This window comes from Aureobasidium pullulans, assembly GCF_000721785.1.
Source record: "Aureobasidium pullulans EXF-150 unplaced genomic scaffold scaffold_4, whole genome shotgun sequence".
Lineage (NCBI taxonomy): Eukaryota > Fungi > Ascomycota > Dothideomycetes > Dothideales > Saccotheciaceae > Aureobasidium > Aureobasidium pullulans.
Genome location: NW_021941024.1, coordinates 1184908 through 1203462, shown reverse-complemented (window position 1 = coordinate 1203462; position 18555 = coordinate 1184908). Strand labels below are relative to the sequence as shown.

The 18555-nt window shown below is 50.3% G+C and overlaps 11 protein-coding genes across 11 annotated transcripts; 5 read left to right on the top strand and 6 right to left on the bottom strand.

Annotated features, from left to right (window-relative positions):
* Positions 1 to 12: 12 nt before the first annotated feature.
* Positions 13 to 1197, top strand: M438DRAFT_343625 (uncharacterized protein). Its single transcript, XM_029905021.1, has 2 exons — positions 13 to 278; positions 368 to 1197. Exons 1-2 carry the CDS (start codon positions 41 to 43, stop codon positions 952 to 954), a joined length of 825 nt encoding a protein of 274 aa, XP_029763447.1. The 5' UTR covers positions 13 to 40; the 3' UTR covers positions 955 to 1197.
* Positions 900 to 2539, bottom strand: M438DRAFT_314332 (uncharacterized protein). Its single transcript, XM_029902604.1, has 4 exons — positions 1734 to 2539; positions 1412 to 1682; positions 1249 to 1356; positions 900 to 1194 (listed from the first exon to the last, which is right to left on the bottom strand). The coding sequence occupies exons 1-4, from the start codon at positions 2471 to 2473 to the stop codon at positions 1012 to 1014; spliced, it is 1302 nt and encodes a 433-aa protein (XP_029763446.1). The 5' UTR covers positions 2474 to 2539; the 3' UTR covers positions 900 to 1011.
* A 273-nt stretch (positions 2540 to 2812) lies between these two features.
* M438DRAFT_268347 (thioredoxin-like protein) lies at positions 2813 to 3699 on the bottom strand (the record flags this gene model as incomplete). The annotated part of the gene is made up of 2 exons (XM_029900246.1): positions 2813 to 3558; positions 3612 to 3699. Coding segments are annotated over 2 exons (834 nt in total), but the record flags the coding sequence as incomplete, so codon positions are not given.
* Positions 3700 to 4605: 906 nt separating this feature from the next.
* On the top strand, positions 4606 to 5571 carry M438DRAFT_372783 (Translin; the record flags this gene model as incomplete). The annotated part of the gene is made up of 2 exons (XM_029908370.1): positions 4606 to 4742; positions 4905 to 5571. 2 exons carry the CDS (start codon positions 4606 to 4608, stop codon positions 5569 to 5571), a joined length of 804 nt encoding a protein of 267 aa, XP_029763444.1.
* A 55-nt stretch (positions 5572 to 5626) lies between these two features.
* On the bottom strand, positions 5627 to 7124 carry M438DRAFT_165776 (aldehyde dehydrogenase-like protein). Its single transcript, XM_029899076.1, has 2 exons — positions 6913 to 7124; positions 5627 to 6857 (listed from the first exon to the last, which is right to left on the bottom strand). The coding sequence occupies exons 1-2, from the start codon at positions 6980 to 6982 to the stop codon at positions 5683 to 5685; spliced, it is 1245 nt and encodes a 414-aa protein (XP_029763443.1). The 5' UTR covers positions 6983 to 7124; the 3' UTR covers positions 5627 to 5682.
* A 1111-nt stretch (positions 7125 to 8235) lies between these two features.
* Positions 8236 to 8721, top strand: M438DRAFT_353270 (bola-like protein; the record flags this gene model as incomplete). The annotated part of the gene is made up of 3 exons (XM_029906859.1): positions 8236 to 8280; positions 8334 to 8440; positions 8553 to 8721. 3 exons carry the CDS (start codon positions 8236 to 8238, stop codon positions 8719 to 8721), a joined length of 321 nt encoding a protein of 106 aa, XP_029763442.1.
* A 305-nt stretch (positions 8722 to 9026) lies between these two features.
* M438DRAFT_333034 (putative integral membrane protein, Mpv17/PMP22 family) lies at positions 9027 to 9800 on the bottom strand (the record flags this gene model as incomplete). Its single annotated transcript, XM_029903563.1, has 5 exons — positions 9027 to 9097; positions 9150 to 9458; positions 9514 to 9619; positions 9674 to 9728; positions 9781 to 9800. 5 exons carry the CDS (start codon positions 9798 to 9800, stop codon positions 9027 to 9029), a joined length of 561 nt encoding a protein of 186 aa, XP_029763441.1.
* Positions 9801 to 10675: 875 nt separating this feature from the next.
* On the top strand, positions 10676 to 12451 carry M438DRAFT_292302 (nicotinate phosphoribosyltransferase). The gene is made up of 2 exons (XM_029901779.1): positions 10676 to 10853; positions 10910 to 12451. Exons 1-2 carry the CDS (start codon positions 10745 to 10747, stop codon positions 12178 to 12180), a joined length of 1380 nt encoding a protein of 459 aa, XP_029763440.1. The 5' UTR covers positions 10676 to 10744; the 3' UTR covers positions 12181 to 12451.
* A 388-nt stretch (positions 12452 to 12839) lies between these two features.
* M438DRAFT_333032 (t-SNARE) lies at positions 12840 to 14095 on the top strand (the record flags this gene model as incomplete). Its single annotated transcript, XM_029903562.1, has 3 exons — positions 12840 to 12845; positions 12902 to 12986; positions 13224 to 14095. The coding sequence occupies 3 exons, from the start codon at positions 12840 to 12842 to the stop codon at positions 14093 to 14095; spliced, it is 963 nt and encodes a 320-aa protein (XP_029763439.1).
* Positions 14096 to 14585: 490 nt separating this feature from the next.
* M438DRAFT_353266 (uncharacterized protein) lies at positions 14586 to 15769 on the bottom strand (the record flags this gene model as incomplete). The annotated part of the gene is made up of 2 exons (XM_029906858.1): positions 14586 to 15677; positions 15737 to 15769. 2 exons carry the CDS (start codon positions 15767 to 15769, stop codon positions 14586 to 14588), a joined length of 1125 nt encoding a protein of 374 aa, XP_029763438.1.
* A 646-nt stretch (positions 15770 to 16415) lies between these two features.
* M438DRAFT_403776 (uncharacterized protein) lies at positions 16416 to 18481 on the bottom strand (the record flags this gene model as incomplete). Its single annotated transcript, XM_029909676.1, has 1 exon — positions 16416 to 18481. The coding sequence occupies one exon, from the start codon at positions 18479 to 18481 to the stop codon at positions 16463 to 16465; it is 2019 nt and encodes a 672-aa protein (XP_029763437.1). The 3' UTR covers positions 16416 to 16462.
* Between the last annotated feature and the right edge of the window lie 74 nt (positions 18482 to 18555).

The following is an 18555-nucleotide window of genomic DNA, read 5'->3' as shown; positions in this document are numbered from 1 at the left end:
CACACCGATCCCACTCCACACAACCAAATCAGCCAAAGTGATGGCTCCAATCCGCCGCTACCTACGCATAACGCGCTACTCGGTCCTCGAAGTCCGCATCTACCTCGACAACCCGGCACTAGCCAACTCGTGGCTCCTCAACTCTCGCGACCCAGTCCTTCCGCGAGTGATCGAAGCTGTGCGGCCACTTGTGCTGCCGAAGTTGCGCGAAGAAAACGAGAATGCGAAGAAGAAGGGTGGGAAGAAGAAGAGGGGGGTCAGGGATGTTGTTGTGCAAGGTATGTCGCCCCTACTTCCTCTGGTGTCCCGGGTAGAGATGTGTGGATGTGGATATGAGTCGCGCAAATACTGATCGTCAACACAACAGACGACTTCGAGGTCTCCATCTTCCTAACCGAAACCTCGACCTCCCACGCCATGCTCACGAAACAAAAAACATTTTCCTCGAAACCGAAGCTACAGAGCAATACCAGCAAATTGACGAATTATTTCAACACGTCCGAAACTGCTATCCGGGTTGAAGATGATGGGGACGAGGTGCCGGCGATTTTGCTCGAGGAAGATGCAGAGGAGACGAGGATGGGAGATATTCCTGAAGTTGGTGCGAGTACGCGTGGCAAGCGTGCTCGTGAGGAAGAGGATTCGATCTTTGTGCAATCGGGAGATGAAGAAGAGGAGGAAGAAGAAGACGAACCAGCACCGAGGAAAAAGAAAAAGAGCAAGATTACAGATGTGGATGCGGAAGCGGAAGAAGACGAGGATAAGAAAAAGTTGGGCATGAAGACTGCATATGAGGGTTTCAGTATCTACGGCCGCATATTGTGTTTGATCGTTAAACGCAAAGGTGTCAAGAAACCTACCACCGGACAAGCGGCAGGGAGCCAGATGTTGGAGAATTGGGTCAGTACGCAGGCGGATAATGAAGGTGTGCTTGAGGATGCCGAAGATGGATGAAAGAGATGCTGCAATGCTTTTGAGGAAAGAGATTATGCTATATACAAGGGAGAGAGCTTATGCAGCTTTCTTGTTTCGGAGGGCGGTAGGATCGGTGGGCTGGTTGTTGATGTCAGACACCACGATACCCAGGATCCAGCAGTTTATGCCGAAGAAAGCCATACTGGCTAGCCACAGTCCTGGGACAAAGGTCGAGTGGCCGAGGAATTCGAGCTCGTATCCTTGATGCAGCCACAGAGCCTGAGATATGTGTTAGTATCATTAAGGCAGAGGGTGCACAAGGAAAAATCTCACCTGTCCAATCACCCAAAGAGCAAGAGCGGTGTACCCGCGCTTGGGTTGGCGGAGAAGTGATGAGTCTGGTAGGTAGAATGGGAGGAAGACCATGTACCACAAGAAGTACTGTTATCTTCGTTAGAGAAGGAGTTATCAAGAAACATCATGGAGCAGCACTTACCTGACTTGTGCAGACTTTGTTGAATGTGACGAAAGCAAACGTTTGAGCCAGCATTGTGCTTGCCAAATCCTTCTTTGCCAGAAGCAGAGGGATAGCAACCACAGAAAGGAACATCTGAGGAAGGAAGGCAAGAGACTCGACGCCGAGTCCTGATGACGAGCCCAGAGCCGATTTCATATGGAGTAGAGTGTTGTAAACCGAGAAGTTGTGGCGGTGATCGATGCGAGTGAGATGATACGAATAGCTGTGTCGAATGAACTCAGGACCATACCTAGAAACAAGTCAGTGATGCAATCTTCCGATGATCTCCCAATCAACTCACAGCTTAACCATAAGCAGATTCAACCCCATGAAAGTGACAAAGCTGAACATAGCCAACTGCACTCTCTTCCTGTTGATCAACCCACCCAACCACCCACCCCTGCCATCCCACGAACCAGCTTGTCTCCTATCCATCCACCAAAACAGACTAACCGCATAAATGAAAGGATAAATCTTAAAATGCACACCCAATCCAAGCAAACACCCAGCCAATCTAACCCACCCACACCTCGCCGCCCACAACATAGCAACCACAACAACAGCCACCAACCCCTCCGAACTCCCTCTAGTGCTGATATTAGCAACCATAGGATTCAACAACCAAATACACGAAAACCCCATCGCCTTTGCCTTTTCCATGCCTTGCTTTTTCAACAAGTCGAAAATCAGGTATCCGGTTACTATATCACCGGCAGCGAAAACGGCTTTTCCGAAACAGAACCAGCGGTTTCCCCATGCTGTGGGGTATAGAAGCCAGGCTAGGAGGGGTGTATAACGGTAAGTGTCGCGGAGGTAGGGTGATTGGTTATGGTAGACATAGCGAGAGGCATCGGTGAAGACTAGATAGTCTATATCGGTATATTTCAGAGGTGAATGGGCGTCTTGGTATTCGCCCCAGAGGAGGAGGACAGCGCGCAAGAGAATGGAGATCGAAAAGATCAGTTGGGTGTTGGAGAATAATCTTGTTGTCCATGACGTTGTGCTGACATTGTCGGTTTCGGTGGGTTTTGATTTTGCCATGATGTCCAAGTCCGGGGGCCTTGAGTCCGACCGTATAGGTCTCGAATGCTTAGATTGTGGTTTGTTTGTTGGTGGTGGATCATGGATAGGAGGTGGTGAGGTGGACTTTATGACCAAAAGTCTTGGCATTTCTACTGTCACTTCCAAGAGACATCAATTGCAATAAGATTTTTGAACCTAGTAGTCGACATACATTACAGGGCATGAAACATGGAGATTAATCATTCATTTATAGAGGCGCATGGTGCACAGGATAATTGTTCACGGCTAGTCTTCCAGAATGCTAAAGCTTGTTCAATTATATTATGTATATCCAATATCCTAGACACGAATCACAGACTAAGTAGCAAGACCAATGGAGTGGTTAGCCATAGCAGCTTCCATGTTCTTCTCCATGATGCCGAAAGCAGAGCTGGTAGGCGAGTAAAGCGGCGATGGTGGTGTTTCGGAAAGTGATTTGAAATGACCCATTGTTTTGAGAGTGCCGCTACCGATAGATCTCTGCGATTGACCACTCCAAGCACGTTGGAGCTTCGGTCTAGCCCACTCGCTCCAAGATTTCTTCATCTCGATAGGGCCGTCGACTCGGGTCTGCTCGGCCATCTTAAGGCCGGCGTCGCCTTTTTTCCAGTTGACAGGACACCCCTCACCGAACTCATCCTTGAAGGCAAGGGCATCGATGATCCGTAGGGTCTCGTCAACACTTCGTCCGACATCTGCGTCGCTGATGGTGATGTTTCTGATGTTGCCCTTGGGATCGATGATGAAGAGAGCACGCTCGGCGACACCTTCATCCTCGAGCAAGACGCCATAGTCGCGACTGATCTTGTGGTTGCTGTCGCTCATAAGGGGTACGTGGACTCCGCCGAGACCTCCTTCCATTTCGTTGGTGTGATTCCAAGCACGAAGACACAGCTCTGTGTCAGTCGAGGCGAAGACAACGGCACAGGAGCGGGAGTAGAGGAACTCCTCAAGACGTTCGCTGTATGCGCGGATCTCGGTGGGACAGACGAATGACCAGGCCTTTGGAAAGAAGACAAGAGCGACCCAGTGATTGGCGCCAGTGTATGCGCTCAGGGAGATTTCTGGGATGTCGGTCAGTACTGCGCTGTACTATAAGATTTGGACAGACACGTACCTTTGAGCTTGCCGTCCATCACCGCCGTGGCGGTGAAGTCAGGAGCCGGCTTACCGACAGAGACTCTAGGCATGATTGATGCTAAAGCGTCAGGTAGAAGACGAATTGTATAAAGGTTAGTTGAATATGAGAATGTGGACTCGAGCTGACCCGTTGAAGCCTTCTTGTATTTGGACCCAGACACGGCATTGTACTTGTCGGTGACGATTCATGTTGCATTGCTCTTTCCGTTTGCAGACCTTTAAAGGTTTACAGTGCGATCTAGATCTGCTGTAGGATGAAGAGGTGGAAGAATACCTTTGTTCCGGCTGCACATTCCTTGATGTTTTGTGGCGTGGCTGGAGACCTTTCTCCATGCACATCTCGATTCGGCAGTTGATCATGATTGCCATGGGAATCCTACCAAGATCTGTCGAGTACCAAGCTCAAAACAAGCACCGTCTCGACACTCATAACCAGGTTTTGGGGAGATTATATGTATCGTCTTCAGAAGCCGTGTCAAACCTTTCCAGCTTCTGTTTATTCGAGAGAACGCGCTTGAAGTTGTGATATTCTCAACCGTTCCCCCTCAAGAAGCCATACTTGTTCCTGAAGGGAAGCTTTCATTCTAGTATATCGAGAACAAGCATGGTGTTGTGTTGAGGCAGACTGGACTCTCATGCTCAGGCAACTTTGTTGAGGTGACCACTGATGTATTTCGTCAGTCTTGAGATGAGATAAACTGGCCATGAGCGAGTTCCGATGAGTATTTACTGAGCCCAACTACAATTGTGCCTTTGAACAGCATTATCATGAGTTGAAGATGTAGGGAGAAGAGAAAAAGCAGCCGACGTTTGGAACCAAATGCGGACACGGATCGCAACACTCGATGCCAAGCCTTCAATACATGGAATAGTGACATAACCAAAGCTCTCCAAAAAGAAGCAGCAACAGCTTTAACAAAGAAACCCAAGAACCACGACCAATGGGCCAGAAGCGACCGAGATCAGACACAATGGAGGCCACCGAGGAGAAGCAATCACCCTTCCTGCCCATGTTCGAGACCTTCCGCGCCGAACTAGACGAACACCACGACCGCCGCGAACGCACCATCAAAGCATCGCGAGACATCACCGCTGCATCAAAGAAGATGTGAGGAACGCCGCATACAAAAATAAAAAGTCATTGCCCACTGGTGGCTGACAAAAATTTGGCTCTTGTAGTATCTTCACCCTCCAAAGGTGCGACAATACCCTCCAAGCTTCGACAAACCCAAAATTCAGCAAGCAAAGAGAGCTGATGGCGATGGATTAGGATTCGCAAACTCGCACAACCGCTTCCTCCGCATGTCAACAAGAATAATGCGCAATACTACGATATCATCAAGGAGCGCTACAAGAACATCTCGGGCGACCTGCAAGGCTTGAATGCATGGAGATATGCACGCAACATCACCGGTGGAAATCAAGAATACATGGAAGCCGCAATCTTCCAGCACTACCTCACCACTGGAACTCTGCTCACATATGAAGAGTCGGTGGAGCAGCTACGGTCGCTGGGAGGAGAGGGTGGTCCGGTACAATTGACCGTCGAGGATTACCTGCTCGGTGTCTTTGATATGACTGGTGAGCTGATGAGATTCTCCATCACCACTATGGCTACGGATGGAAAACTTCCTTCTGTCGAAGCAAACGATGAAGCTCCTTCGGTGGATAAGATGGATGTGGATTCTCAGCCTGGTAACCACAGAGATGTCTTGACCGACCTCCGTTCGCTACGTTCAGAGCTGGAAGGCCTGAATGTCGGCTTCGGTAGCTCATTCGCTCGCGACGTGGACAAGAAGATGGATGTGATGCAGACCAGTGTGGAGAAGGTGGAAAAGGCCCTGTACGGTCTAGTCATCCGCGGCAGAGAACGACCAAAGGGCTGGATGCCCGATCTCGACTCTGGTCCGCGCAGAGATGTTGAAGTCGAAGGTTGAAGCACAAAGATTGTCAAATGATGATCATGTACCACTAGATCATGACAGTGGTTTTAGCTATCATAGCTACATACAAGTAAAAACGACATGGCTCTTCATCCATTTAACTCTTTACAGCTTGGTGCCCAAGTTGACATGGATGGCCTTCTTGTTTGTGTAGGCTTCAAGACCAGCCTCACCCAACTCTCTGCCGATACCACTCTGCTTGACACCACCGAAGGGGATACGGAAGTCCGAGTCATTGCTCGAGTTAATCCATACCATACCAGCCTCGATGTTTCTCGCTACACGGTGAGCCTTGGTGATATCCTGCGTAAACACAGCAGAACCCAGACCATAAGTGGTGTTGTTGGCTCTATCGACAGCCTCCTGCTCATCCTTGAAGGACGAAATGACAACGAAAGGACCAAAAACTTCCTCCTTGTAAATCTTCATGTTGTCCTTGACATCGGCGAAGATGGTGGGCTTGACGAAGAAGCCCTTGCCGTCTTGCTTGCAAGGCTCGCCGCCAGAGATGAGCGTGGCCCCCTCGGATTTGCCGGCCTCGACGTAGGATAACACGCGCTCGTATTGTTGCTTTGTGACTTGAGGGCCTTGGAAAGTTTCCTCCTTGAAGGGATCGCCGACTACACTGGTCTCCTTGCAGTGCTCCTTGAATGCCGAGATGAACTTGTCGTAGACGCCATCCTGTACCAGGATACGAGAAGTAGCTGTGCAGATCTGGCCTTGGTTCGACATGATACCGATGTGTGCCCACTTGACTGCTTGGTCGAGGTCTGCGTCGTCGAAGACCAGGAGGGGAGACTTGCCGCCAGTCTCGAGGGTGATGTTCTTGAGGTTGACAGCGGCCATCTTCATGATCTCGCGACCAGTGGCGGTGGAGCCGGTGAAAGCAACCTTGTCGACATCCATATGCTGCACAAGAGCAGATCCAGCTTCACGACCATAGCCGTTCACAATGTTGACGACACCTGGAGGGAAACCAGCCTCCTTGATCAAGTTGGCGAGGTAGAGGATAGCGAGGGGAGTTTGCTCGGCGGGCTTGAGGACGATGGTGTTTCCAGCGGCGAGAGCGGGACCAAGCTTCCATGCTGCCATGGCGAGGGGGTAGTTCCAGGGAATGATCTGGGCGCAGACACCGATCGGCTCGCGAATTGTGTAAGCCAACTTGGCAGGTGTGGTGTCGATGACTTGTCCGTGGATCTTATCTGCGTATCCGGCGTAGTACTTGAGCGTGCCGATGACCTCACCCAGGTCCTCGTTCAATGCCACTGAGTATGGCTTGCCTGTGTCCATCTTGTCAGCCTTGGTCGTCTGAAGCAGTGTTCGGATCGTGCTCACCATTGTCCCATGTCTCAATCGTTGCGAGGGTCTCCTTGTGTTGTTCAATCAAGTTGGCCAACTTGATCATGAGTTCTCCTCTTTCTGTGCTGGCAATGTCTCTCCATTCTCCCTTAAATGCCTTTCTTGCTGCGGCAACGGCTTTGTCGATATCTTCGGCTTCGGCGGCTTCTACTGAGCAAATCTCGCTCTCATCACTGTGGGTTGCATGTTAGCCGTTGTCTCGAACTGAGGTAGTCTTGAGAGGCAAGATCAACGGTCATTGGGATTCCAGCCCGAGAAGACTTGATCGGCAGCAAAGCAACAGCTCTGTTGTCAAACCTCATGCTTCTAGGTACTCGATCCCCAAGACACGATGACCATGGCTTTCGCGAGTCCGCAACGTAAACACAAAGTAACAGACTTACCTAGGGTTTATGCTAGAAATCTTGTTGCCCTTGGAAGACTTGACCCATTCATTGTTAATGAACAGACCGGTGGGTTGTGTGTACTTGACACCATTAGGTGCCGTAAGCTCAACCTGCAAACCAGACATAGTTTTCTTCGCAACAACAGTAAAAAGCTTCTTAGGAGCCGGGTATCTTGGAAACTGAAAAGAAAGAGGAGCAGAAAGACGGAGGAGAGAGCGGTACATGGAGAAAAGGAAGAGGAGAGGGGGAAGCTCTCGTAGATATAATTTCCGCTCTACGTATCACTCTAACCCGGGCCAACCACTAATCCTGGACAAATAAGTTATTGGGTAGGCGATAAGGCACGGCGGGTTGGCTTGGAGAGCTTGCTACGAAAGACGGCTGCCCCACCAAATGTTACTCCATGCTGGAGGGGTCCTGTTGTTGCACTAGTGCTAAAAGAGCAGTTCCAGGCGACCAGTGTTGGCAACGCATAGGGCTTGTATATGGCAGGCACAAGAACAGCCATCGTCGTTGTTCAGATGAAACGTGCATGTTCGTCTTGATGGCAGAGATATCGGAATGGTGTTAGTAGTGACCACTCATGGCCAACGAGGTAAGGCGGCGAGAGTTGTGTTCCCGTGAAGGAAAGAAAGGTCAGGGTCGTGTAGATGTTCTTAAAGCAGATAACACCGAGACAGGTCCGTGCATGACATGTCCATCTAGCCAAACTTGGTCATCAATCCGGCCAAAGATTGACCATCGACTTTCTTGTCACTATTCGCCGCCAGCGCAGTCTTCGGTACGTGGAATCGATGGACAGGCTTTCCGGCATACTCGGTTAGGATAGCCAGGCTGACCATACAATCGAAGCAGTCAGAATCGAATGTTGCGTCGGTTTGTTTTGTCGGCAGCCAAAAGGCCGTTCTCCACCATGACTACCTCTATGACACCGATGGAAGACGCCATCAAGCAAAAGGTATACATGTCAAATCAACATCGTTCGGACTAGGGTGTCTGACAACTTTCTAGGTCACACAAGAACTTCAACCGACGTCTTTGGAAATCTTCAATGATTCGCACAAGCACGCTCATCACAAGGCAATGGTTGGTGTAACTTCAAGGGAGACACATTTCAGGTAAGTCGAAGGTGCGATGTTCGTGCTGAGGTGCTATCAAGACTCATCTCTTTGATCGACCTCCAAAGCAAATTGTTACATTAGTTCTGACCTAGACTGACACACATTGCAGAGTCAATATTGTTTCGGATGCATTCAAATCAAAGATGCAACCAGCAAGACATAGAATGGTGTACACGCTTTTGAAAGACGAGCTGGCTGCTGAGGGTGGTATCCATGCCCTTCAGCTCAAGACTCGCACGCCCGAGGAAGAGGAGAAGGCAAAGGCAAGGGAGGCATAGATGACCTCTCTATGACTAGTGGTGTATCAAAATCACTTGTAATATTATATGAAGCATGAGATTGTGAGAAAAGAGCAAAAGGCATCAATATGTGCCGGTATAACAGCGTGAAGAACATCGCTCGCTAAGCTAATGTACATTGTCTGTTGTTTGACGCAGCAAAGCTAGGTATAAATCAAGGCGAATCTCCTTGAATGAGCAAAATTGTAACTGCCATCTTTTTTCTGTAATCGAAGGAAACCTCTCAAGACGTCAAGCCGGGAGGTCGGGAGCACTAAGCTACGCTCTTGGAGACAGTTCGCTCTCTATGAAGGAGGAAGCTCCTTGGGGATGGGAGAACCAGTGGAGTTGAGGTAGGACAGGTAGCAGTTCCAGCCTGTTTCTGGTTAGCACGAAGTCATTGTTACTTGGAGAAAAGCAAGACATACCCAGCGAGACGACGTTGACGACAAGTACTCTGTGGTGAAGGGGAACGAACTTGAAGTTCACAGCCTGAACGAATGGCCAGAGCATCCAGTTCTTGGACAGGGCGTTCCAGTAGGTCGACTCAATCTTCTTTGAGGGATCTGAACCCTCCATGATGGCCATGGAGGAAAGGAAGACGAACAAGTTGGTAGGGGCAAGGATGGCCTGGTCAAGACCAACACGAGCGAGGATCTCCATGTTGGGAGAGCTGGGGATGCGGACACGGCGCTGGAGGAAGCCGAACCAGGTGGTAGCAAGAGGACCAAAGACAGCTGTGTCGAGTCAATCAGTTGGGTGGTCGTGTCTAAAGTGTCAATGAAAACATACCTCCACCGTAGAGTGCCATGCGTCCACTGCGAGCAAGATCGTGGTTTCTCAAGCCGACCTGCTCGACACCCTGCTGGGCCATGGTGTCACCGGTCGCAAAGAGGACCTGCCCTGGATGTCAATCATTGAACTTTTACAGACACGATCTCTCAGAACTTACGGCAGTGGTGACACTCTGAGTGAGCATAGGGCGCTGAGCCAGCTTGGTACCGTACCTGAACGCGCATTAGCTATATAGAAAGGAGAAGCGCAATGAACAGGACAAACCAGCGGAGGAAAGAAGCCATCTTGAGTTTGTGGATGTGTGAAGAGTGTGGTGATGAATTGAAAGGAACAAGACGCTGCGCTTGCAAGATGAGAAGAGGATGAAAGGGTGAGAGAGGAAAAGAAGCAGTTCACTAAAGACTGAGAAGAAAGTGAAGCGCCTGGTCGTGCCTTCCTGTCGCAAAAGCGCAATGGATAATTGTTATCTGAGCAAGCACCCGAATTCAGGCTGTTTGTGACCACGCGAACCACGCGGGTAGCGTCATCAAGGCCCGAGTGCCTTCGGAGTTAGCGCGGATATACTGCTTGCTTCACTTGCTCTTGCTCTGGCACGAAGAACGAAGCCTTGAGCCGGGAAATTGTAACACTCATTCTAGCACATAGGGAGGCTCTTGCTCTGACGCATTGCTGGTAGCAGGTTGTAAGCTGAGAAGGTCTATGTGTCCCCATACAGTACTACATCATATTTCCGGTAACTGTATAGAAGCATGTTCAGAAAATCTAGTCTACGGTTACGGGCTCTTTGATCCGTCTTGTCAACGTCTATGCTTCCTGGTCTTTGACCTTCTTTCCATAATATCATCAACATGTATGAGCTGTGACTGTAGTCCCCATGCGATGGTATTCAGGATGTCCCAGAAAGATCTATCTGCTGGTGGGAAGCGAAGAGGTGTTGGCAGCTTAGGGTGAAACTCTGACCGCAGGGTGTTTTGCTTCCAAGGCGAATGTGGACTCTTACAGCTCATGTTCAAATGAAGTGATGTAAGGGGGAGAATGACAAAGTTTAGGACAAGAAGTGTGAGACGTGAGACGAATTCTGAAACATTTCGCATGCGTCATGAAGAAGAATGTGGGGTGTGTCATAAGGCACTTTTCCAACAAATCCATCGCGGTGCTTCAGCGTCAGGCTGATCATCCTAACTTTCCTCACCTCTACAACTTGTTTCTCCAATAGCACTCCTTCATCATGGTAGCTTCGGTCGAAGTGCTGCCTGAGGGCATCGGCTCGTTGCTCGACACTGATCTTTACAAGCTCACTATGCAATGCGCCGTCTTGAAGTACTTCCCCAAAATCGGTATGCCCGCCTTCCTATCTGTATATCGAAGTGATACGTACTGATGGTCTACGCAGAGGTTACTTACAGATTCACCAACCGTACCGCCGACCTCAAACTCAACCGACAAGCCTACCACTGGTTGCAAAAGCAAATCGCTAAGCTGGCCCAAATTCGCGTTACGGACGAAGAGATCGATTACCTGCGCCAGCACTGCTCTTACTTGAGCTCCGAGTACCTCGAGTTCTTGCATGACTTCTCACTCCGCCCTGAGGAGCAAGTCGAGCTCTCTTTCAAGCCAACTTCCTCCAGCGACAACGAGACCGAGTCAGATGAGGGAGATATCTCTCTTTTCGTAAAGGGCCGCTGGCTGGACACAATCCTCTACGAGATTCCGTTGCTTGCTCTCGTTTCCGAGGCATACTTCAAGTTCTGCGACACAGACTGGGACCACGAGGGTCAGATCGACAAGGCATATGAGAAGGGTCTCCGTCTGCTCGAGGCAGGCTGCTCTTTCTCAGAATTTGGCAGCAGAAGAAGAAGAGACTATAAGACTCACGATATGGTTATGCAGGGCTTGAGTCAAGCGAAAGATGAAGCCACAAAGCGCAGTTTCCCTGGAAAGTGGGCTGGCACCAGCAACGTCCACATGGCCATGAAGTACAACGTGCCTGCTGTAGGAACCGTCGCTCATGAGTGGTTCATGGGCATTGCCGCTATCACCGACAACTACACCAAGGCCAATGAGACCGCCCTGCAGTACTGGAGTGGCACCTTCGGCCGTGGAGTCTTGAGCATTGCTCTCACCGACACATTCGGCACGCCCGACTTCCTCAAAGCCTTCAAAAGACCCGCACCGCCAGGCCACTCGCGCGACCCCAGTCTGGACAAGCCGAACCCGAGCTTCGCCGAAGTCTACACAGGAACCCGACAAGACTCTGGTAGCCCATTCGAGTTCATCAAGAGAATGCGCGACTTCTACGATGAGCAGAACATCACATCCCACAAGACCATCGTCTTCTCCGACTCGCTGAATGTGGACCGCTGCATTGAATACATGCATGCGACACAAGCCGTCAAGTTGGTACCCAGCTTTGGCGTGGGAACCTTCTTCACAAACGACTTCAGCAAGAAGAGCTCAGGCGAGAAGAGCGTACCACTTAACATTGTCATCAAGTTGTTCGAGGCGGATGGCAGGCCGTGTATCAAGATCAGTGATAACCTGGGTAAGAACATGGGCGATTCAGAGCTGGTGGCCAAGGTCAAGCATGAACTGGGCTATGTCGAGAAGAACTGGTCTGGAGGTGATGAGACCAAGAGATGGGGAACGGCAAAGGACAGCGCTTAATGGGGTAAGATGCGGCTGACATGGAAGGATGCGAGGATGATGACAAGACGTGACTGCGCATCTGCGGCGCGTATACTTAGCCACGACATGACGAGTACATAAGCATAGAGACAATAGACTGGCGCAGGCAGCGACTTAACATGGCTCGTATTGGCTCGCTCGGACATGCAAGTGATGGAGTACTCGTACGACAGTCGTCTGATGCTGAAGCTTGGCTGTTCCTTTCCAACGTATCGCTCACCCGTGGCCTCTAGTCAATATCAAACTCATCGCAGTGAATATGTTCCGATTCTGGAAAGATGTCGAGCATTTCCATGTGACAAACTTCAGGTACTCGAGTGTTTTCGAGGGCGGCAAAGATGCGGGGAAGATAAGGGTTATCAAGGTTAAGTTTGTTCTAAAAACGGCAACGGGCCCTTGTTGGTTCTCTCAGGGGGCTGTGGCTTTTTAGTGTTTCAGCTAGGTATCTCCTTGAATGTTCCTGCCTGGCCATCTTTTCATTTACAATCTCACCATCCGCTCCTGCCTGTTTATTCGTCTGAGACGAAACACGGCTTCTTCTTCTCTTGTTGTCTTTATCATCCACACACCCGCCTGGTGCATCCAAGTCTTCTACATACCCATTCCTCATCGATCATATTCACAAATAATCAACAAATATGGCAGTAAGCACAGACAAGTCGAAATGACCTGGGGTCATATCAAGTCTGACATGCGACAGTACAACAGCTATGGCAATGGAGGTGGCTATGGTCAAAGCAATCCATACGGCACCAACTCGGGCTACGATACTCCTCCCACATACAGTACGTACACGCTGTCTCCCCGTCCTCGATGGCTTCCCACGCATCGCGTAAGCCTCTGCCGCGAAGCAAGAACTTCGACGGCCAAAAGCCATCTTCACTGAGAGCTCAGTCGATAGCGATTCCTGGTGGACACTGCTGCCGTCTGAATACCTTCTTGCATTGCGGCAGCAGCCTCCAATTGAAGCACTGTCGAGCAGACACATGACTCGAGTTACAGCTTGCTAATACTTTACGCAGAACCTCAAAACGATGTCGAAATGCAACCACTCAACGACCCATTCGCCGACCCCTATGGTGCTGGTCAATCAGCCGATCCGAACGCTATCCTGAACGACTGCCGTGAAGTTGGTCGCGCTATTGATGATGTGGAGGGTCGTCTTCAAGGCCTTCAACGCCTTCATAGGCAGTTTGTCTCAGGCACTACCGCCAGTAATAAGGAAATTGACGCTATGGGTTCCGAGATCATGACTGCCTACCGTGGCCTCGCCGACCGCGTGAAGAGAATCAAGTCCAGACCTGAGTCTAGGAACCCTCGCAACGAAGCTCAAGTCAACGCCCTCGACCGTCGCATTCGCAAAGCAATCAACAACTACCAAACCGTCGAGTCCCAGTTCCGCAAGGACGTTCAAGAACAGCAACGTCGCCAATACCTCATCGTCAACCCTGATGCCACCGAACAAGAAATCATCCAGGCGACCGAATCCGGTGCCGATACACAAATCTTCCAACAAGCGCTCATTAATTCGGACCGCAGAGGCCAGGCTCAGAGCACTTTGGCCAACGTTCGCCAGCGCCACGACGCTATCCAGCAAATTGAGCGTACCATGACCGAATTGGCTCAGCTATTCCAGGACCTTGACGAAATCGTCATGCAGCAAGAGCCCATGATTATGAACATCGAGGAAAAGGCCGAAGAAACGCAGACGAATATGGTTCAAGCAAACGAGCACCTCGATGTGGCCACTACCAAGGCCAGATCTGCCCGTAGAAAGAAGTGGTACTGCTTGGGTATCTGCATTGCCATCATTATTGTCATTGTCCTTATTGTTGTCATCTATCTTGCTGCAACGGGCAAGCTTAGCAGCCACAACAACAACAAGACTGCTTGAGTTCGGCGGTATATTTCTTATGTCAATCCGGCGTCGGCTCAGTTCATTTTCTGGTCTCTTATCAAAGCGGGCGTTCGGGAAAAGGAAGGTTAACATGGAGGTTGGGAAAGTACAGTACTTTTATTGAGAGCAGAGAGATACCCTTAAATTCAGCTGCCAGTTATCAACTTTGTTCAAAAAGAAACAAACTGTAGAGATGCACAATGTTTTTGTTCTGCTACGGTCTTCCACAGAGGTGGGCTATTCGACACGCTCTCACTGGACACGCCCGAGAGGAAAGGTGAAGGTACATGTATTCATTCAAGCGTCAAGAAAGAGAAGGTAATACAAGGCGGCAAACTGCTCAGGCCCATAGAATGATTGTTTCTGTATACGTGATAACCCATTGCTGTTGCTTTTGTACTACATCATCTCAAAGTCACCGATCTATTCATTTCCGGGTAGTCAAAAATAGTGTGCGTTCCACTCCTCCAAAGGAGCAGGAGATCATCTAGACCTTCAGCTTCTCCTGAGGCAGGGTCTTGACCTTGTCGTCAAACAGCTTCTCAGCCTCTTGCCAAACTCTCTCGGTCTTTCTGTCCTTGAGTGTTCTCAAACTGGGCAGCAGAGCATCGCTGAATGCTTCTGAAGCCTCACGGGGCAGCAGCGAAGGCAAGTGGTCGATGGAAATGACACACAGCGGTGGGCCGGTGGTGACGTTGACAGGGACGGTGGGCTTGTCGAAAGTGGTGTTGATGTCGTAGATGGGGATGGGGTTGTGAGGGTTCGTCGTGTCGCAGCTGACATCGCAGACGACGCTGAGTTTGCGGTCTTCGGAGTTGAGCTGGGCGGGCTCGATGAAGGGAGGGATGGGTTGGGAGAGGTAGATGCAGTTGACGAAGATGTCGCTGGCGAGGATTTCTGGGTAAGGGCCGGGGCGGTTTTGTGTCTCGGCCATGTCCCACTTGATGATGTTTTCCTCAGGCACGCCGACCTTTTGGAGGAGGTCGACGGCGCCTCTGCCGCAGCGGCCCAGTGCGCCCATGACCAAAGCTCTGGGCTTACGGCCGACCTTTTGTTCGCCTTTTGCCATGCTCTTCTTGATCTCGTCGACTAGGAGGCCCTCGTTGGCGAAGGGCTTGACGCCCTCCAGGGGCTTGCCAGCACCCTCGACCAATTGGTGTGCCCAAGCTTGAACAGCCAATGCAGCACCGGCGAATCCAGCGTGGAAGCCAAAGGCAGCCACACGACGACCCTGCTCATCTTGCAAGAACTCAAGGTCGTACAAGGTACCACCACCGCGAGGGAAACGGGCGAGAACGTCGTCCCAACCACCTTGACCCTTGTAGCAGTGTGCGAACTGCACATGTGTGTGCTTGAGGGGGAAAGTCTCTTCGGGGAGCTCCTTGAGGCCGACAATGATGTGTTCGGAGGGAGCGTCGGTCCAGCTGCCCTCGGGCACCATGTTGGCGCCGACCTTCTCGAATTCCGAGTCGGGGAAGATGCTGAGGCTGCTGCGTTCGATGTTGACGGGGTATCCCTCATCCATCAATGCCTTGGCTGTTGTGGGAGTCAGCGCTGAGCGGTGCTCGAGCGGCTTGGTCTAGAAACACGGTGGTTAGCTGCTTGTTAAGCCATTGGAGTGGTGTCGAGTGTGTATACCTCTGCGCGAAGGTGTAGGGTAGGATACGACATGATTGATGTGTGATTGATGTGTAATGGAGAAAGAAAGACGGGCAGCTGTTTCGATTGAGCAAAAGAACAAGGGCGTCCAAGCAATTGGTGAGTCAGTTGGAAGGGTCTGGGGATCTTTTTGCGGGTAGTCACGTCAGTTGCCCTCCGAAACCGGCCGATGCTCCACATTGAGAGGCTCGTCGTTCTTGACCTTCCTACTCTTGCTGCACCTTGATGTGCTTGACTTGCCGATTTTGTGTTTCGGAATTGGCAGCTGCTAATCATCAGTTTCTAGGGAGTTTTTGAGCAGAGATCCTGTCTTGAGTTTTCGCGTTACACTGATATTGATTAGGGCTATATTCCTTCGAGTACGAGCGTCGAGAATTTTCTGCCACTCTATTTCGAGGCAAGCATCTATCTTCGGTGACTTAGATCTATCATACTGCGCATCTCCTACGGACTGCTATTCTATCGAATATTTGATATGAATTCGTGAAGCTTGTTCATCAGGTACTCGAGTATATCCACGGACGAGTTGGAATTAGAGACAGTACTTGTCGTGAGTAGCGATATTCGATCAGTAGCGAGATTGCTTGTGGAAAGAGACAATGATTGCGAGTAGAGAGATGTAAGTACAGATATCCTTAGTTCCAGTTGCTATTATAGTCTCCATATTGTCCTCCGACTTAATGAGGATCGAATTTCGGCCCTCCATCAGGCCATCACGAAGTCTTCATCATCGCTGTCGTCGAGAATGATGATGTCCTCACCGATCCTCTTGCTACGACAAGTCACTTCTCTTGGATGCGAGATTCGACGCGAGCTCACCACTTCGATCTCATCCTCTGCGTCCGAACCGATATCCCCTTCGATGTCCGTCTTGGCCTCATCTTCTTCCTCCATCGTTGTGTCTTCTTCGGCATCACCGATTTCTTCGGGTATTGCGACGGTGATCGTGTCTCGGTCGATTTCATGTCCAGCGGTATCATCCTCGTAGACCATCTCTTCGGCAGTAGCGGTCCCGTCGAGGATGCCGTTGCTAATGGCCTCCTCATCGATTTTGTCTTCATTGCTCGTATGCCCGTCAACCTGTTTGTCGTTTTCTTCCTCTTCGATGTCGGTCTCGGCCTCTTCGTCCTCGTTGTCATAATCATCGACTCTTCGGCGGTTGATTGCACTCTGTTGGCTGCTTACAGGAGCTTGATGGTTGCTCTTGACGACCCGCTGCGCGTTTGATGTAGTAGCTTCTTCGACCATCATGGGCTGTCCGCCACCGAGACCGAGTCTGGCGCTCTTCCTCATCATCTTGGCTTGTCTTTCGGCGCTCAGGTGCCAATTGAGCTCGCCAATCCCATTCTTTACTCCAGAAAGGAAGGCTTGCTTGGCCACAACTAGTCGTTGGTTAGCCACATTTGTCCCATCATCAGACAGAGCATATGCGAACGCATCAGCTAACATCTCCCATCGCTTTGGGCTTGTCTTTTGGAGGTTGATACCGAAGCCACGAATGATTTCGGAGGTCAGACTTGCGATGACAGCCCCTGGGGCCAGCGCGTTAATGCCGAAATATAACATGAGTTGAGCAAGACCCTCAACCATACTAAGGTTCAATCTAATGTCGTCATCCTTGAATCTCTGTTGTAGACGTTTCTTGCTCCTTCTCTCACGCATCTCATTGATCCTGAAGATGGCTGCAACCGACGGGTTGCTAATCAGATGGCGTTCGAGGTCTATAAAGGAGAAGTCAAACAGGATGGCTGTATGAGGAAGCGTGGCCCAGACAAGGTATTCATGACTCGACGGATTCCTGTATGCTCCGTTGAGGAACATGCGCTCATTCATGAATCTTCGGTGGTATGGCCATGCGTGATATGTTTTCCGAGGATTCATCATGCTACCACGAATGATAGAGATCCTTGGATTTGCATTTGATTTTGCCGCTAAGCGTAACGCAAAGAAGAAATCCGATGTCGTGCTGATCAGCTCCGAACTGATTTCGAACCTGTTGAGATGATTCAAGATCGTGGAAAATAGTCTGTCGTCTGTGCAAGGTGGCGGAGCAGGAGGCGCTATTGTAGAAGCCAAGTAGTAACCAGATACAAAGCCTTCTTCAGTCTTTACTCCTTGGCTGTTATCATCATAGAATCGATACAGGAGCTTAGGGATTGCTGAATGAGCTTCTGCCGCAGTGATGGGATCGTTAATGATGAGATCTTGGTCCGTAGCCCGAATGATTGGGATCTGTTGGCCGTATACTGTTCTCGTCCTGTTGGCAGAGATGGCCACGTCTTCAGGGAATCTGATGAACACATTTCGTTCCGCCGTGACTGGGAGAGCGACTTTTGGAAGTGGCCTTGGTCTCTCAATGACTACAGACACAGATGTCGATGGGTTCCTTGAAGGGCTTACGACGTCCAAAGAATTTAGCTCTTGCAATACCCAAGTGAGCTCAGCCTCTCCGCATGCTTCCACCGCTTGCCATTCTCGACAGGATCTTCGATAGTGCTTGGACAACTGTGAGTGGACGATTGACCTTGTCAGGCCATCCAGGCCAATTCTACGAAGATCTTTCTCAAATAGTTTATTGAATATGGTAGCAATCTCTTCATCTTTCATTCCACGCCTTTGAAGAACCAGCAATACCTGGCGATGTCGCTTGGACCACGAAAAGTTAGGTGATGATTTCGGAGAGCTTGAAGCTGTGGACTTGACTTTTGGCGTGGTGGGTGCCATGTTTGGGTGTAGGAGCACGATTTACTGTTGAGTTGCAAATATCAGCAATCGATATTCAAATCAACCAGCCTCTT

Excerpts from the sequence above, each read along its gene's own strand:
- M438DRAFT_343625 (XM_029905021.1), top strand. The coding sequence starts at position 41 with ATGGCTCCAATCCGCCGCTACCTACGCATAACGCGCTACTCGGTCCTC. Across the intron at positions 279-367 it reads CAGGGATGTTGTTGTGCAAG|ACGACTTCGAGGTCTCCATC; the intron begins GTATGTCGCCCC and ends TCAACACAACAG.
- M438DRAFT_165776 (XM_029899076.1), bottom strand. The coding sequence starts at position 6,982 with ATGATCAAGTTGGCCAACTTGATTGAACAACACAAGGAGACCCTCGCA. Across the intron at positions 6,858-6,912 it reads GATTGAGACATGGGACAATG|GCAAGCCATACTCAGTGGCA; the intron begins GTGAGCACGATC and ends AGATGGACACAG.
- M438DRAFT_292302 (XM_029901779.1), top strand. The coding sequence starts at position 10,745 with ATGGTAGCTTCGGTCGAAGTGCTGCCTGAGGGCATCGGCTCGTTGCTC. Across the intron at positions 10,854-10,909 it reads GAAGTACTTCCCCAAAATCG|AGGTTACTTACAGATTCACC; the intron begins GTATGCCCGCCT and ends TGGTCTACGCAG.
- M438DRAFT_314332 (XM_029902604.1), bottom strand. The coding sequence starts at position 2,473 with ATGGCAAAATCAAAACCCACCGAAACCGACAATGTCAGCACAACGTCA. Across the intron at positions 1,683-1,733 it reads AATCTGCTTATGGTTAAGCT|GTATGGTCCTGAGTTCATTC; the intron begins GTGAGTTGATTG and ends ACTTGTTTCTAG. Across the intron at positions 1,357-1,411 it reads ACAAAGTCTGCACAAGTCAG|TACTTCTTGTGGTACATGGT; the intron begins GTAAGTGCTGCT and ends CGAAGATAACAG.